This window comes from Cherax quadricarinatus, chromosome 24, assembly GCF_038502225.1.
Source record: "Cherax quadricarinatus isolate ZL_2023a chromosome 24, ASM3850222v1, whole genome shotgun sequence".
Lineage (NCBI taxonomy): Eukaryota > Metazoa > Arthropoda > Malacostraca > Decapoda > Parastacidae > Cherax > Cherax quadricarinatus.
In genome coordinates, this window is record NC_091315.1 from 34,559,078 (window position 1) to 34,574,077 (window position 15,000).

The following is a 15,000-nucleotide window of genomic DNA, read 5'->3' on the forward strand; positions in this document are numbered from 1 at the left end:
TACAATGTTATTTTCCCTATGACTCCCGGAGCAAGCCAGAAACAAAGGTTAATGATAAAAATATTTCTAATTTTTTTATCTAATTTTTATAATAAAAAATAATACTGACTTTAAATTTACAGCTCGCAATCAATGATTAGTATAAACCACCTTCTCTGCTAAATGTTATACACACACCTGCTGATTCCACGAGATATAAGTGCTTGCCTTCCCATGTCTTCTTAGTATACATGACAAAAAACAATCAAAATTACATCGGAAAAACTACATATACATTTTCTATTTCTTGCCAAACGCGTTTTTTTTTTTTCTACTACACTCCGGGTGAACGATAATCGTCAGGGTCTTCGCACAATATCGACTGATGGACAAAAACTGGTGGTCTCCTGTGAGAAAGAAACACTTCAACAACAGTCATGAGTGCGAGTGAGTCTGGCGTGTGAGCGCAACTTGTGACGTTGTTGAGTCTGACGATCATGGGAACGGATGCATTCCTCTGCAAAACTCTCTCAGCAACAGAAGATTGAATAATTTCGGCATTAAGTTATGTTTAGTTAAGAGTCATTCTGACAACTTGTTATTAAGGTACTCTAGCATGACGCACTACTGTTGTCATGGTGATTCCATGACGACAGTAGTGTCATGCTCGCGTGATGCACTTGCAATTCTTGATAAGATAATGTGATTACATTATGTCGCAGTCATGGTGCTACTCACTATGTTTTTGTTATTTAACACATCAGCCGTTAACACTAAGGCTAAGGCAGGGTATAGCACACGTTGACTATCACGTGTTCTCTTGCTGTCTTTCCAGAAGAACACATATTAATGATCCACTAATGATTCGATCAGACCCCTAACATCTGCACCCTACTTCCAAAGTGCAGGTATTGTACTTCCTACCTCCAACACTAAAGCTCGGACAGCCAGTTTTCCTGAATCCCTTCACGGATATTACACTGCATACACTCCAGCATCACATTTAAGATCATTTATCTCCGTTCACACTGATTTTACATGCTCACATATGCCTGCTAGATGCTCGGGTCACTGCCTCTTTCAAAGTCTCGCTTCCTCCTTCCAACCTTTCCTTGGACGTTCCCTACTCCTTCCTTTTGTGATATACAGTGTAATTTGTTAACGTTTCGGCAACATGCATTTGCAAGAGACGGACAGACAGACAGAAGAGATTGATTTAGACCTCACTAAACAGCTTGAACTGCTATAAAAAAAAAAGCAAGATCTTAAAAGTTGGGAGATTACTCAGCTGGTTTCACCAAGATATGACCAGATGTGTAGACATTACGACTCGGATAATTACTCGACGTGAAATTTTGTAGCCAACTATAACCTGTAATGGCAAGGGCGGGATTCATATATAGTGTTTCAAATCAGCCAATATCAGGTGATTTGTCCACCTGGCGTGACGGTTCTGCAAAACAAACTTTAAGTTCTGACTTGTGTTTGCATGTCTGGTTGTGCCTTCAGATGTCTTGTATATATAAGACAGCAGAAGAGAGTAATAAAAGGAGTGATACAAAGAGCAGTTGCTTAGCTAGAGCTAGAATTCTGGTGTTGGGAAGCTCGGGAAAGCTCAAAGCCTTAGGAACTCAGTAGAAGCACCGTGAGTAATTCTGAGACATATACTGTACTCTTATTTTAATTGTATGATAAAGTGTTTCCATTGTTTCATGTGTTATAACTGCTTTTTCTTCTGTTGTATACAAAGTGTGCTACCGGCTCTCCTATCCCTACCTACCCGCAGTCAGTACATCCTTCCTTCTCCCAATAGTCCTATTATTTTGTGAATTACAGCTATTGGGTCCCAAATGTCTTATTTGAAAGACCTGAGCGATGAAGACTAAGATACCTACCGGTATCTCTTATTTATTGCATTATCCTCTCCATCGTTACCTGTCACCTCCCTGCGTACCGCATCAACCCTTCACATCACTCGTGGAGAGAGAGATGCACCTTCCATTTATAGATCCTTACTCCGTTCTCATCTTACATTTATTTGCACCCATTAGCACACTTCTCACAAATTCCTTAATATCTGCTCTTTGTCTGTTCCGTAAATTACCTCACCCTTAATAGACCTATCTGCGGACACATCTACTCCAAAGTTGATTCATACATGAGTACAAATAGTGTGTTAGCTCCAAAATCTAACCTAACTACGAAAACTACCATCATTCACTCTTCAAGGGAGGTTCCTTGATGCTGGAGAAGGGCTCTTGATCTAAAAATAAATGGAGCAACCCTTTACTTCCTTGAATTATACCTTTACGCCTCTCACCGTTCCCCATTCTCCAAGCTCTGCATAATCCCTACGGGTTTAGTTTGCGTTTTCTCACACCGATAATAATAAAAATAATAATAATAATAATTAAAATTAAGGTGTCTCAGTAAACAAAGCATCATTTATCACAGGACGTCTCGACGCAAGCGACACCTTGTTCTTAATTATGTTTATTTCAGTTGCTGGAAATGTTTATTATTGTGTCAGGGACGGGAGTGGATTATAACTGACTGGGTTTATTATGGACCCATGGTGGGAGTAGATTACAGAGCAACCTCAACTTGTGACTAGGGTGACACCTGTTTCACCCTCCTGTAACACGCTATCTGTGGGTGGTTGTGGTAAGTTACAGAGGAACTTGAACTCATAATGAGGTTGACAGCTGTACATACCCTCCCATAACATACTATCAACGGACAATACTTCCAGCTAACTATTGTTCTGTTGAGGTGTGATTATTTTGGTCGTTTATATGACAAACCTCGTAGTCTATCAACATAATCCATCTTGTTAACCACCCCTCCTATTGTAATTTCAGATTACACTGTTCTGCTTCCTTTTTTTATAAGGCACATTTTTATAAGGCACTTTTTTATAAGGTACATTCATGTGTTTTAAAACCTACATATACATTATTATTTGTTTAATATTTTACACATAGAATGTTCTGTTCATCGCGAAACAAATTACTGTTCGGTATAAACTTATCCCATACCTGGAAGGTGTTTCGGGGTCAACGCCCCCGCGGCCCGGTCCATGACCAGGCCTCCCGGTGGATCAGTGCCTAATCGACCAGGCTGTTACTGTTGGCCGCCCACAAACCGAAGTTTACCTGGAGAGAGTTCCGGGGGTCAACGCCCCCGCAGCCCGGTCTGTGACCAGGCCTCATGGTGGATCACAGCCTGATCAACCAGGCTGTTACTGCTGGCTGCACGCAATCCAACGTACGAGCCACAGAACCACGTCACGGCTAGTCAGGTAGTGACTCTAGGTGTCTGTCCATCTCCCTCTTGGAGACAGCCAGGGGTCTATTTGTAATCCCTCTTACGTATGCTGGGAGGCAGTTGAACAGAGTGGCTCTGGTGGCCTGGTGGTTAACGCTCTCGCTTCACACGGCGAGGGTCTGGGTTCGATTCCCAGCCAGAGTAGAAACATTGGACGTGTTTCTTTCCACCTATTGTCTATGTTCCCCATCAGTAAAATGGGTACCTGGGTGTTAGTCGACTGGTGTGGGTCGCATCCTGGGACACTGACCTAAGGAGGCCTGGTCACAGACCGGGCCGCGGGGGCGTTGACCCACGGAACTCTCTCCAGGTAAACTCTCCAGGTAAACAGTCGTGGGCCCCGGACACTTATTGTATTGTCTCAGTGTACTCGTGGCGCCCCTGCTTTTCATTGGGGGAATGTTACATCTCTTGCCGAGTCTTTTGCTTTCATAGGGAGTGATTTTCGCGTGTAAGTTTGGTACTAATCCCTCTAGGATTTTCCAAGTGTATATTATCATGTATCTCTCTCGCCTGCGTTCCAGGGAATACAAATCAATGACCTTCAACCGTTCCCAGTAGTTTTGGTGCCTTATCGTACTTGTACATGTGTGCCGTGAAAGTTTTTTGTAAACTCTCCAGGTCACCAATTTCGCCAGCCTTGAAGAGGGCAGTTAGTGTACAGCAGTATTCCAGCCTAGAGAGCACAAGCGATTTGAAGAGAAACATCATGGGATTGGCGTCCCTAGTTTTGAAAGGTCTCATTAGCCATCCTTTCTTTTTCCTAATAAATGCGGTAGATACATTGTTGTGGTCTTTGAAGACGAGACCCTCTGACATTATCACTCCCAGGTCCTGATCAGCCGGGCTGGTTCGTACGTTGGTTTATTTGGGTCCAGCAATAATAGCCTGCTTGATCAGGCCCTGGTTTCACCATGACGCCTGATCACAGACCAGGCCGCGGGGGCGTGGATCCCCTAAACCCTCTCCAGATATATATTTCAGGTTTTGAGGAAGTTTTTTTTTTTTTATAAATTAGGGTATACAGTATATTGTTAGGGACAGAAAGTCTGTGTGTTGCCGAGGTTCCGTCAGCCAAGGGACTATTTTTCCAGATGTAATTGAGTATTCGATACGCTGTTATATAATATTTATGATAATTTTTATCTAAAGTGTAGTATATTGCTCTGAGATAAGCTTCATACGAATCTTATCACAGGTGATGCAAGCTGCCATGTCTCCGATAATTACCCACAGAGTTGGGGGTGCGTCAAGGCCGTTGCTGCAGCCGCAGTGTATGGCTCCACATGCATGCAGAAAGCATGCAGGAGTTACATACATAAGACCCCTCACAACACATACTCTCCTCTCCTGGGATACTCATTCTTCATTTCTGGTGAGACAGTTTTGCTTAATACAAGAGAATATCGGGTATGGCAGTACTCTCTCCAGGTCTTATTAAACTAGTTTGTTTCTGATTTTACGGGATATTACTATTTTTTCGATAACCTAGTTTACCTGCAGTATACTAGAAGCGGTTGATAATTCATCATAAGAAGCGCGACATCGCTCTGAGTTGACACTGAAGATACTGTGTTAGTTTGATAAGGTAACCTTGACCAGTTCTTAAGATTACCATGAGATGTCAAGGACTACACTGGACAACGTAACAACCAAGACATCTAAAACCTAATAAAGTGTTACCCTTAACAATATTAGAGGTTCATTTGCGTATGCGAATTGGGGATGTGAATGTGTTCAAAATAGGATTAACATGAATATTTATTCAGATATATACGGAACGCTAGAAAATAGGTAATTTAGGAATCGGAATGTCTTGCCCTTTTCATTTATTAACACACAAAGTATATGTGATGGTAAGTAATCAAGTAGATTGCAGCCTTAATGATCCCGTCAGTCGGTTAGATAAGGTAAGAGTATTCAGGAAATAGGACAAATGGTTTCTGACGAGGGTCTTTGTCCAATAATATGCTTAACTTGACACATATTATTATTATGGACAACTGATCTGCTAGTTCGTATCTGCAATGTTTTACTTAACTGTACTGTCATGTCTGGAGTTTACCTGGAGTTTACCTGGAGAGAGTTTCGGGGGTCAACGCCCCCGCGGCCCGGTCTGTGACCAGGCCTCCTGGTGGATCAGCCCCTGATCAACCAGGCTGTTGCTGCTGGCTGCACGCTAATTACCGTTCCATCCATTTTGATAAATATACGATAAGCCTTAAACATAAGCCCATCATAACATCAGGAAAACTAGGAGTCTCATTTACGACAAGTAGGCTCCTCTTCTTTTCAATTGATCAGTAGAAACAGTAGGGTACAGATAAATACAATCTATGATGCAACTTATATTGATTTTATCAGTACCAGTGATATAGTAGAGCACATGGTACTTCTAGAATCGGCCGGCACAAAGATAATGAAGCTGATATTTAAGTAGAACGTAAAATGATCAATATCATTTCTCCTCACAATTTTACAGCAGCTGGCTGACATACTGGAAGTTTCAACTGAGGTGTTGCAGTGGACAGGTGAAGTAAAATTGACGGATACCTTATTAGGGTATCTTAAGCGAAGGCATTTATGTTCAATTTCCTCAAGTTGCCGACAATCATTTTCCTTTTTTTTTTCTACATGTGAAGTAAAGTATTGTTTGAGAGGGTTTAGAGCAGCAGTCGCATGTATGTGGTGGAAAACAACTTTTAGATTTTTTGGTTCAGAGGTTTGAAAACTATCCTCGTATTTTTAATCTTTATTTCTACAAGTACATGTACAGTGTGTATAGGTCTAGTTGACATCAATGACATATTATTATATAGAAAGCCCCTTGTTGTGCAGAGAATTCTGGGCAAATAGGTCAATTTTCTCCCCAGGATGTGACCTACACCAGTCGATTAACACCCAGGTACCTATTTTACTGATAGATGTTCAGGGACAGTAGGCGTCTTAGGGAAACACGTCCTAATGTTTTCACCCGTACCGGGGATCGACCCCCAGACCTCAGTGTGTGAACTGAGTACTCTAGCAATCGAGCTATTATTATTATTATTATTATTATTATTATTGTGGAAAATACTGTATATATTTTCCGGAAAAACAGTATTTATATGTAAATAGATGGCCATACTGTATTTAATAATATTTATGTCTTAGAAAACGGAAAGCCTGCGTCTGCGCAGACGAGACTCGCCATCTTGGTTTTGAATTTTGTACAAACGTTGGTGTAATGGGAAGAATTTTTCGTGCTCTAGAGGTTAAAATTGTGCTGACACCTCTCAAATAGGAGGCGAAATTGGTGGATGTGCATTCCTGCATAACTTGAGATATCAGACGACTGGACAAGACAGCTCCAGGAACCTCAGATAACCTGGAGTTTACCTGGAGAGAGTTTCGGGGGTCAACGCCCCCGCGGCCCGGTCTGTGACCAGGCCTCCTGGTGGATCAGCGCCTGATCAACCAGGCTGTTGCTGCTGGCTGCACGCAAACCAACGTACGAGCCACAGCCCGGCTGATCAGGAACTGACTTTAGGTGCTTGTCCAGTGCCAGCTTGAAGACTGCCAGGGGTCTGTTGGTAATCCCCCTTATGTGTGCTGGGAGGCAGTTGAACAGTCTCGGGCCCCTGACACTTATTGTATGGTCTCTTAACGTGCTAGTGACACCCCTGCTTTTCATTGGGGGGATGGTGCATCGTCTGCCAAGTCTTTTGCTTTCGTAGTGAGTGATTTTCGTGTGCAAGTTCGGTACTAGTCCCTCTAGGATTTTCCAGGTGTATATAATCATGTATCTCTCCCTCCTGCGTTCCAGGGAATACAGGTTTAGAAACCTCAAGCGCTCCCAGTAATTGAGGTGTTTTATCTCCGTTATGCGCGCCGTGAAAGTTCTCTGTACATTTTCTAGGTCGGCAATTTCACCTGCCTTGAAAGGTGCTGTTAGAGTGCAGCAATATTCCAGCCTAGATAGAACAAGTGACCTGAAGAGTGTCATCATGGGCTTGGCCTCCCTAGTTTTGAAGGTTCTCATTATCCATCCTGTCATTTTTCTAGCAGATGCGATTGATACAATGTTATGGTCCTTGAAGGTGAGATCCTCCGACATAATCACTCCCAGGTCTTTGACGTTGGTGTTTCGCTCTCTAGATTTGTGTGTAATTCTGGCCAGCATTATTTTCATAGATTTAGTTAGAGTGAGGTTTTCTGAGTATGATACACATTAATCTCCAGTCAAATTGGTGAGTGATATTAAGATATATTTTCATTCTGTTCTGTAATTGTGTATATATATATAACCATTTATTATTTTTAATATACAGTCCACAAATTTATATATTTACCAGTATTCCTGGTGTATGTATATTTCATTTAATTAATAGGTCCAGAGCAACTTGTGGATATGACAGTGGTAGGTATCGAAGGGGCACATTTTTGCGACCTAGGTGTCCCAAATTCCTACTTTTCTATGTAACATTGATAAATAATAATTATCTTTGTTATTTACTGTTATGTACATAATGAGTTACATACAGATAAATGAAATTTTCCACAATTATTATTATTATTATTGTTGTTGTTGTTGTCATGGTAAAAGCGCCAAACCCTTAGGGGGTTATACAGTGCCTGGGGGAATGGGAGGTAATTAAGTTTGATCCAAGGAAATAATAGGTCCAATTTTCAAGATCAAGGTCCCATCAACAGCCTGGAGGTGGTCTGCTTTAAAGAGTGGCGCTGCCTGCCCGTGTTAGTGTGGGCAGCTGAAGCTTCGTGAATCCTGTGTGGACCGAGACACTGAAATATTGATATCTAGGATTGTTAAACGATCCAATTGTTTGGAGATACATCCAAACAGAAGCTTCAGGAAATGACAAAACACTTTATTGTAAATGATGTTACCTGGAGTTTACCTGGAGAGGGTTACTCCAGGTAACTTATCATGTACAATAAAGTGTATTGTCACTTCCTGATATCCTGATTCCTGAAATCCTGTGATTGGATCCATACTTGACATCAACTTAGTAAATTAATCAATATTTTTTTAAACCACACTTGACATCAACTAGGTAAATTAACTATCATCTTTTAAAGCTATTATCTCCGGAATGACCAAATAATTTCATTGTTAATTAATATTTTAAATTTTGAGATTGTGATCATGTACTTCTTGTAGATAATTATCTACAGAATGAAAATGCAATATATGATATGACTACTATTCAGAAGATACAAGTCCACCAGGAGGCCTGGTCACAGACCGGGCCGTGGGGGGCGCTGACCCCCGGAACTCTCTCCAGGTAAGAGGAGATGAATCCTGTAAGTGGGAAGTACAGTGCCTGCACTAATGGAGGGGTAAGGATGCTGCAATTTACAGGGGCATCTGAAATCTCTTTGTAACTTGCCATGATTGTGACCAGATCTACCTGGAGTTTATTACCTTTGTAACTAGTTCTACTATCATAACTTTGGGGTCCAGTCCCTGGACATATTATATACCTCTGTAATATTTTTGACTACCACCCACAGGATGGGTATGAGGTGCATAATAAACATATTAATAATAATATCTTTATTTACTACAAGTACATGTACATGGTATACAGTCCTGGCTGACAACAATGACATACTACCATATAGAAAGTCCCTTGTTATGCTCCGCATTTCGGGAAAATTAGGTCAGTGTCCCAGGATGCGACCCACACCAGTCGACTAACACCCAAGTACCCATTTTACTGATGGGGAACATAGACAACAGGTGGAAAGAAACAGGTCCAATGTTTCTACTCTGGCTGGGAATCGAACCCAGGCCCTCGCCGTGTGAATTATTATTATTATTATTATTATAATCAAGGGGGAAGCGCTAAACCCGGAGGATTATACAGCGCCTGGGGGGGGATGTGGAAGGCATTCAGGCTTAATTCGGGGAACTGGAGCACAGATCCAATTCCCTAAATCAAGAGCCCCTCACCAACATCAAGGAACCTTCCTTGAGGGGTCGCCGTGTGAATTATTATTATTATAATCAAGGGGGAAGCGCTAAACCCGGAGGATTATACAGCGCCTGGTGGGGGGGGGGGATGTGGAAGGCATTCAGGCTTAATTCGGGGAACTGGAGCACAGATCCAATTCCCTAAATCAAGAGCCCCTCACCAACATCAAGGAACCTTCCTTGAGGGGTCGCCGTGTGAAGCGAGAGCGTTAACCACCAGGCCACCAATCTGATGTTAGCACTTTCCTGACAAGACAGCGAATGAATGATAATCAGAATGATAATGAATACGTTTCTTTTTATTTTATCCCCCCACCTTTGCAGCGCTGTATAGTCCTTGTGGCTTAGCGCTTCTTTTTGATTATAATAATAATAATCCCCCCACCTACTTCGGTGAGAGACGGTCAGTGTATTAAATAAAAAAAAGTTTAAGTAAGGAATTTAAGATGTTCAGTCCCTCAGCCTTAATAGAAGTAGAGAGACAATTTTGAGGTATTCAATCTCTCATCCTTGATAGAAGCTGTTCAGTTCCATAGCGTTAATCACCCTGAAATTGAGGCATATAGCTAATTGCAATAATAATAAACCTAAATTTACCCCTTTTGTACCATCTTAAGTTTCGTCCCTCTTCGACCTAAGTTAAAAAAGTTACACATAGTTTGCAATTTTTTTTTTGTGTGTGCAAAATTTGTCTTTTTTTTTTCAAAAATTAACAACAACCTATCCTAACGGTGCTAAATTTTTGCTTATTAATTCTGCTTAATTTAACTTACCCATCCAAAAGTAACATCTTGGGAAAGATTCCCAGTGAAAAATAATTTTACGATACATTAGCATTGGTGAGTTATCTCTGCTATAACCAAGAACCCCAATGAAAATATGTCACTTAGGACTTTTTTGGGTTATTCTAGGTAATGCACGCATATGTTGCTATGTATGATAATTTATGTAGCTGTATATATGTGTGTACATGTACTTGAATAAACTTAATTACTGCTTAGTTCCTGGACCCATTATGTACCTCTGATCAGGTGTAGACGTGTGAATGGTTCATCACCTTTGTAACTTGTTCAGCTATCAAAACTTTGGGGTCCAGTCCCTGGACCCATTATGTACCTCTGTAATATTTTTGACTACTGCCCACAGGATGGGTGTGAGGTGCATAATAAAGATATTAAACTGAAAGGACCCCAATGGAAATAAGTCACTCTCTCTGACTTTTTTGGGTTATCCTAGGTTCTCTACACATATGCTGCTATATATAATAATTATAATCTATGTAACTGTATTTGTATATACCTGAATAAACTTAAAGTGAACTAACCAGAGTTTGAGTGGCAGCCAGGGGTCCCAGGGACCTCTCAACCCTTTCTCCCTACAACAACACTTGGCTGTGGCTGCTGTTCTCTCCTCACACTCACACCACCACTGTAATAACCCTGTTTTCTATCTTTTATAAAGCTTTAACCACCCACTAGCAAGCAGCTACCACACTGTACTTCTAAATACACTTATGTTGAGGTACTGGGAAAAGTTGTGTCCTGATGAAGCAGAAACAGTGTCTGCACCAACGAGGAGTAACTCATAATTAGATTTTATATTTATACTCTAGCAACAGTACTTGGTGTGAGTGTAATAATATTATAGAGTTTTGATGTAGGAGAGCCAGAGGCTAGTCTAGGTACTGCTGTCTAGGTTTTGCTGCCATTGCTGTTGCACACTTCAAGGGGTTGACAATATACTGACGAAGGGCACTTAAACCAAGGATTTGGATTAGGAGCATTATGGCTTTTTTTCCCCTTAATGTACATTTAGCACTTGCATAATAATAATAATTTCCACTGGGATTCTTGATCCCAGTGGAAATAAGTCACTTTTGACTTTTTTGGGTTATCCTAGGTTCTCTACACATATGCTGCTATGTATGATAATCTATGTAACTGTATTTGTGTATATCTGAATAAACTTATTATTACTACTGATAATAATAAAAATAATTTTATTTTAGCATGATACAAGTTTGTATAAAGAAGTATTACAATTGGGTGTACATGCCAAAAGCACCTTTATATGCAGAGCATTTTGGGCACACTTGAGACTAACTTAAGATTAATAAGGCAATAACAGTGCTGTAATTGTACATATGGTCATTAGGTGAGTTGCAATGAATACAAGAAAATTGAATATTCTATTAGTTCATGCTATAAGACATTAATAAATAACCTGGAGTTTACCTGGAGAGAGTTCCGGGGGTTAATGCCCCCACGGCCCAGTCTGTGACTGGAACAATACACAAATAACCCACACATAGAAGAGAGGAGCTTATGACGATGTTTCGGTCCGACTTCGACCATTTACAAAGTCACACTGTGACTACAAATGGTCCAAGTCGGACCGAAACATTGTCGTAAACTCCTCTCTTCTATGTGCGGTATATTTGTGTAAGACTTTAAGTTTGGTACAGAAGAATTACAGTTTTGATTAACTACCACTACATGTACTACTATTACTATTACTACTATAATTACTATATCCTACTACTGTACTACTATGACCTGGATTCAATATCATCTATGCTCACTGGCATCAAAATCACCTCTCACTTATACTTAAATGCCAGTTGAGCCAAAAGTCAATACAGTGGCACCTCAGGATACGAACTTAATTCATTCCAGAAGGCTGTTCAAGTGCCAATACTGAACGAATTTGTTCCCATAAAGTAAATTAGATTAATCTGTTTCAGACCTCCAAAAATACACTTACAAAAGCACTTACATAAATACACTTACATAATTGTTTGAGTTTTGAGCTGTTCATATCCCAAGGTACCACTGTATTTGTAAATAGTACTGTATTTTTTAGTGTTAACAATCCTTTACTAACATTTTTATGGAAGTTATAGATGTTGTATTGCATTTATTTACTCTGGTCTTGATCCAAAAAGCTGGATTTATCTTCTGCTATCTTCAATCAAACCTGAATGCCTTTCCCATTACCCAGGCTGTATATGACCACTGTGAGTTCAACGCTTCTCCCTGATTAAAATAAATAATTTTTTTCTTAGGACTTTGTTTTCATGCATTTTTAGAGAAATAACTAATTTATATTTTTCATTCTTTATACTTGTATGTTGTTTTTTGCTGACTTATGGGTTTAGTGCTTAGTTATGATTATAATAATAATAATCTTTTTTGCAGAGACAAAAGCAGGAGGTGGAGACACTATATGTACAGATGATGGGAAAATAAGAGTTCAGCCATTGTTGGAATCTTGTACTTAATAGTGTAGTTGGGCAAGAATCTCAAGTTCGTCGACTGTGATACTCCCCGCAGCTCTTCACCTTACACATTAAAAGAGATACATATATATTCTTACATTCTTGAGTTATAGATACATTCCATATATATTTTGAATGTGTGATATTTTATGCATTTGGTTGAACACACTTCTTGATTTCTAATGCTGGAAGTGCGCTTTGGTTGTGAAAATTTTTTAAAATTTGTTGAACAAACTTTTGTAGAGAATTTGCAAGAGGTTTGAGCAGTTTTATTTTTCAGTTGTATTCTCAGAATTTAAGCTTTTCCATTAGAGAGTATTAGCTCAAAATGTGGTTATCTTCAAATGGTCCAATCAGTGGCAAGCATGGACCCCTCGTAGGTGCTGTTGATCAAGGAACCTCGTCCACTCGTTTCCTGGTGAGTTGTAGGCTATACTGTATCAAATCATCTTCAATTTCAAAGGAAATTTTTGCCTATTTTACATAACTGATATTGTACTAGGGGCAAATTGTTATAATGAACAGAACATAGACAAGAATATACTATTTAATGATGTATGTAGCATAGTAATATAATAATACTGTAATGAAATTTATCAATTGTTTTATTATATTGTATTTTTTTTTTAAGATCTTTTGACTAACTAGGAGAAGGATGTTGCAAATTATTCATATAAATTTAGTTGCTATTTTGATACCTTGAATAAAGTAGCTTTTACACATTTCAACATTGTGGAGCAAGTTCTTAAAAGGAAACAGAATAAGTTGTTCATAGGCTTAGGTAGATACAGTACTGTATCATGTAGTAAATAATAGATTTCAAGTTTGATGCACATAGAAAATTTCTTAAATGTTGTGAAGAATTTTTGTAATAAAAGTAGTGCTTCAATTATACAAGAGATAAGAATGAGGTATGATAATTGTAATATGGGCAAATCAAGATAAAATAAAATAGAACTTACTAAAGATGTTTGTGTAGTGAGAAAAGAAGTAAATCAGAATTTCAGGTTTCTTCTAGAGAATGTGTTGAAGAAGGAAAACAGAGTAAAATAAACAGTACAAGTGTAGTATTACTGTGGATGGAGAACTGATCACAGTATAGAACAGTTGGACACTGCATACAGTAGTCTCTATGGTGTAGAGATGAGTCTTTAGTAAGTTCTCATGCTAAAAACAGCCATGAGTGCAGTACAAGGTCACTCAAATTATGTTCACCCATAACTGTGAGTGAACCATAATCCATATGCTAGATGTATGGAAGATTCTCACACCAAGAATGAAAGTATAATAAAAATATATGAAGAATAATGAAGCTCGTCATTTCGAGGAAGGGAAGCAGATCAGCAAATAAGTAGATAGACAGTAACAATGGACGAAGAAATAAAAGTTGTCATTAGAAGGATCATGATGATTTTTTGAATATGCAGAAAATTACTACTCGCTTGTAGAAAATCACTTCTTTCCATTGTTCGTTGCTATTTTTTCCTAACTTCAATTAGTTATATATACAGTATGTTTTTTTTTTCTTCTAGGTTTTTTCTGCAGTGACAGGAGAAGTCTTGACATACCATCAAGAAGAAGTAATCCAGATTTACCCAAAGGAAAGCTGGGTAGAGCAAGATCCTAGTGCGCTCCTCAAATCTGTCTTGATATGTATTGAAAAAACTGTTGAGAACTTAAGGTGTGTTTTGCATGTAAAATAGCCTTATTAACATTCAAAGTATTTTCTCCTCTAAGGCATGCTTTCTGGAATACCTGTATGCAATAAAGTTGAGATACAGTAAATCCTTGATATAATGGACTAATAGGGAGATTGTCCAGTTGTTCGTTATATCGGAATAATGTTTAAAAATAGCAATAGATTGCATTAAAGGACTTCTGTATGCCTAATATAATACTGTATCCTCAATTTACAGTTTTATTGCAATAAATATTGAAAATAAAGGAGTTAAAAGTACAGTAGAACCTCCCTTATTCGTGGATTTGGTTTTACAGTTTCAGTTATCCATGGTTTACCATTGCCCAAAAATAACCCTTAATCTTGTTTAATAATGACTACAAAGCACATAAGTAGTGATGGTAGTTCTTCAAAGTCTAAGAGAAGCCGTGAAGTGCTTCCCATTAGTGAAAAAGTCTAATTCTCGACTTATTGTGCACAATTTTTCAGTTAAACTATCATAGGTATGTATGTAAATGAAAAATGACTTGCATATAGAGTTCGCTACGATCTACAGTTTTGGGTAACCATGATAGGTCTTGGAATATATATCCTGCGGATACAAGGGGACCACTGTACGTTATATCGTGGTCCGTTATATCAAAGATTTACTGTATCTAAAGCAATAATGTATATAATTATGTAAGTCCTTCACTTCGTTGATATATGCTAGATTTTCTTGCCAAATCCATAATACAGTATGCTTCTTTCTAGACAGTATAT

The 15,000-nt window shown here is 39.1% G+C and overlaps 2 protein-coding genes across 6 annotated transcripts in view; one reads left to right on the forward strand and one right to left on the reverse strand.

The window, feature by feature from the left end:
• Nucleotides 1-417, reverse strand: part of LOC128690764 (peroxisomal N(1)-acetyl-spermine/spermidine oxidase) — a 41,333-nt gene extending 40,916 nt beyond the window's left edge. For both annotated transcript variants that reach the window (XM_070088330.1, XM_070088329.1), the window contains exon 1: nt 178-417. The gene's annotated coding sequence lies outside the window, so the exon portion shown is untranslated. The remainder of the gene's footprint in view (nt 1-177) is intronic.
• A 4,108-nt stretch (nt 418-4,525) lies between these two features.
• LOC128690913 (glycerol kinase-like) overlaps nt 4,526-15,000 on the forward strand; it is a 67,523-nt gene continuing 57,048 nt past the window's right edge. Inside the window, exons 1-3 of one of the 4 annotated variants that reach the window (XM_070088332.1) lie at nt 4,526-4,681; nt 12,481-12,978; nt 14,093-14,241. In XM_070088332.1, the coding sequence (XP_069944433.1) occupies nt 12,889-12,978; nt 14,093-14,241 (239 nt within the window). In that variant the 5' untranslated portion in view covers nt 4,526-4,681; nt 12,481-12,888. Of the gene's footprint in view, nt 4,682-5,682; nt 5,838-10,589; nt 10,714-10,884; nt 10,910-12,480; nt 12,979-14,092; nt 14,242-15,000 lie in introns of those variants that run through there. The other 3 variants (XM_070088335.1, XM_070088334.1, XM_070088336.1) reach the window with 3 other exon arrangements.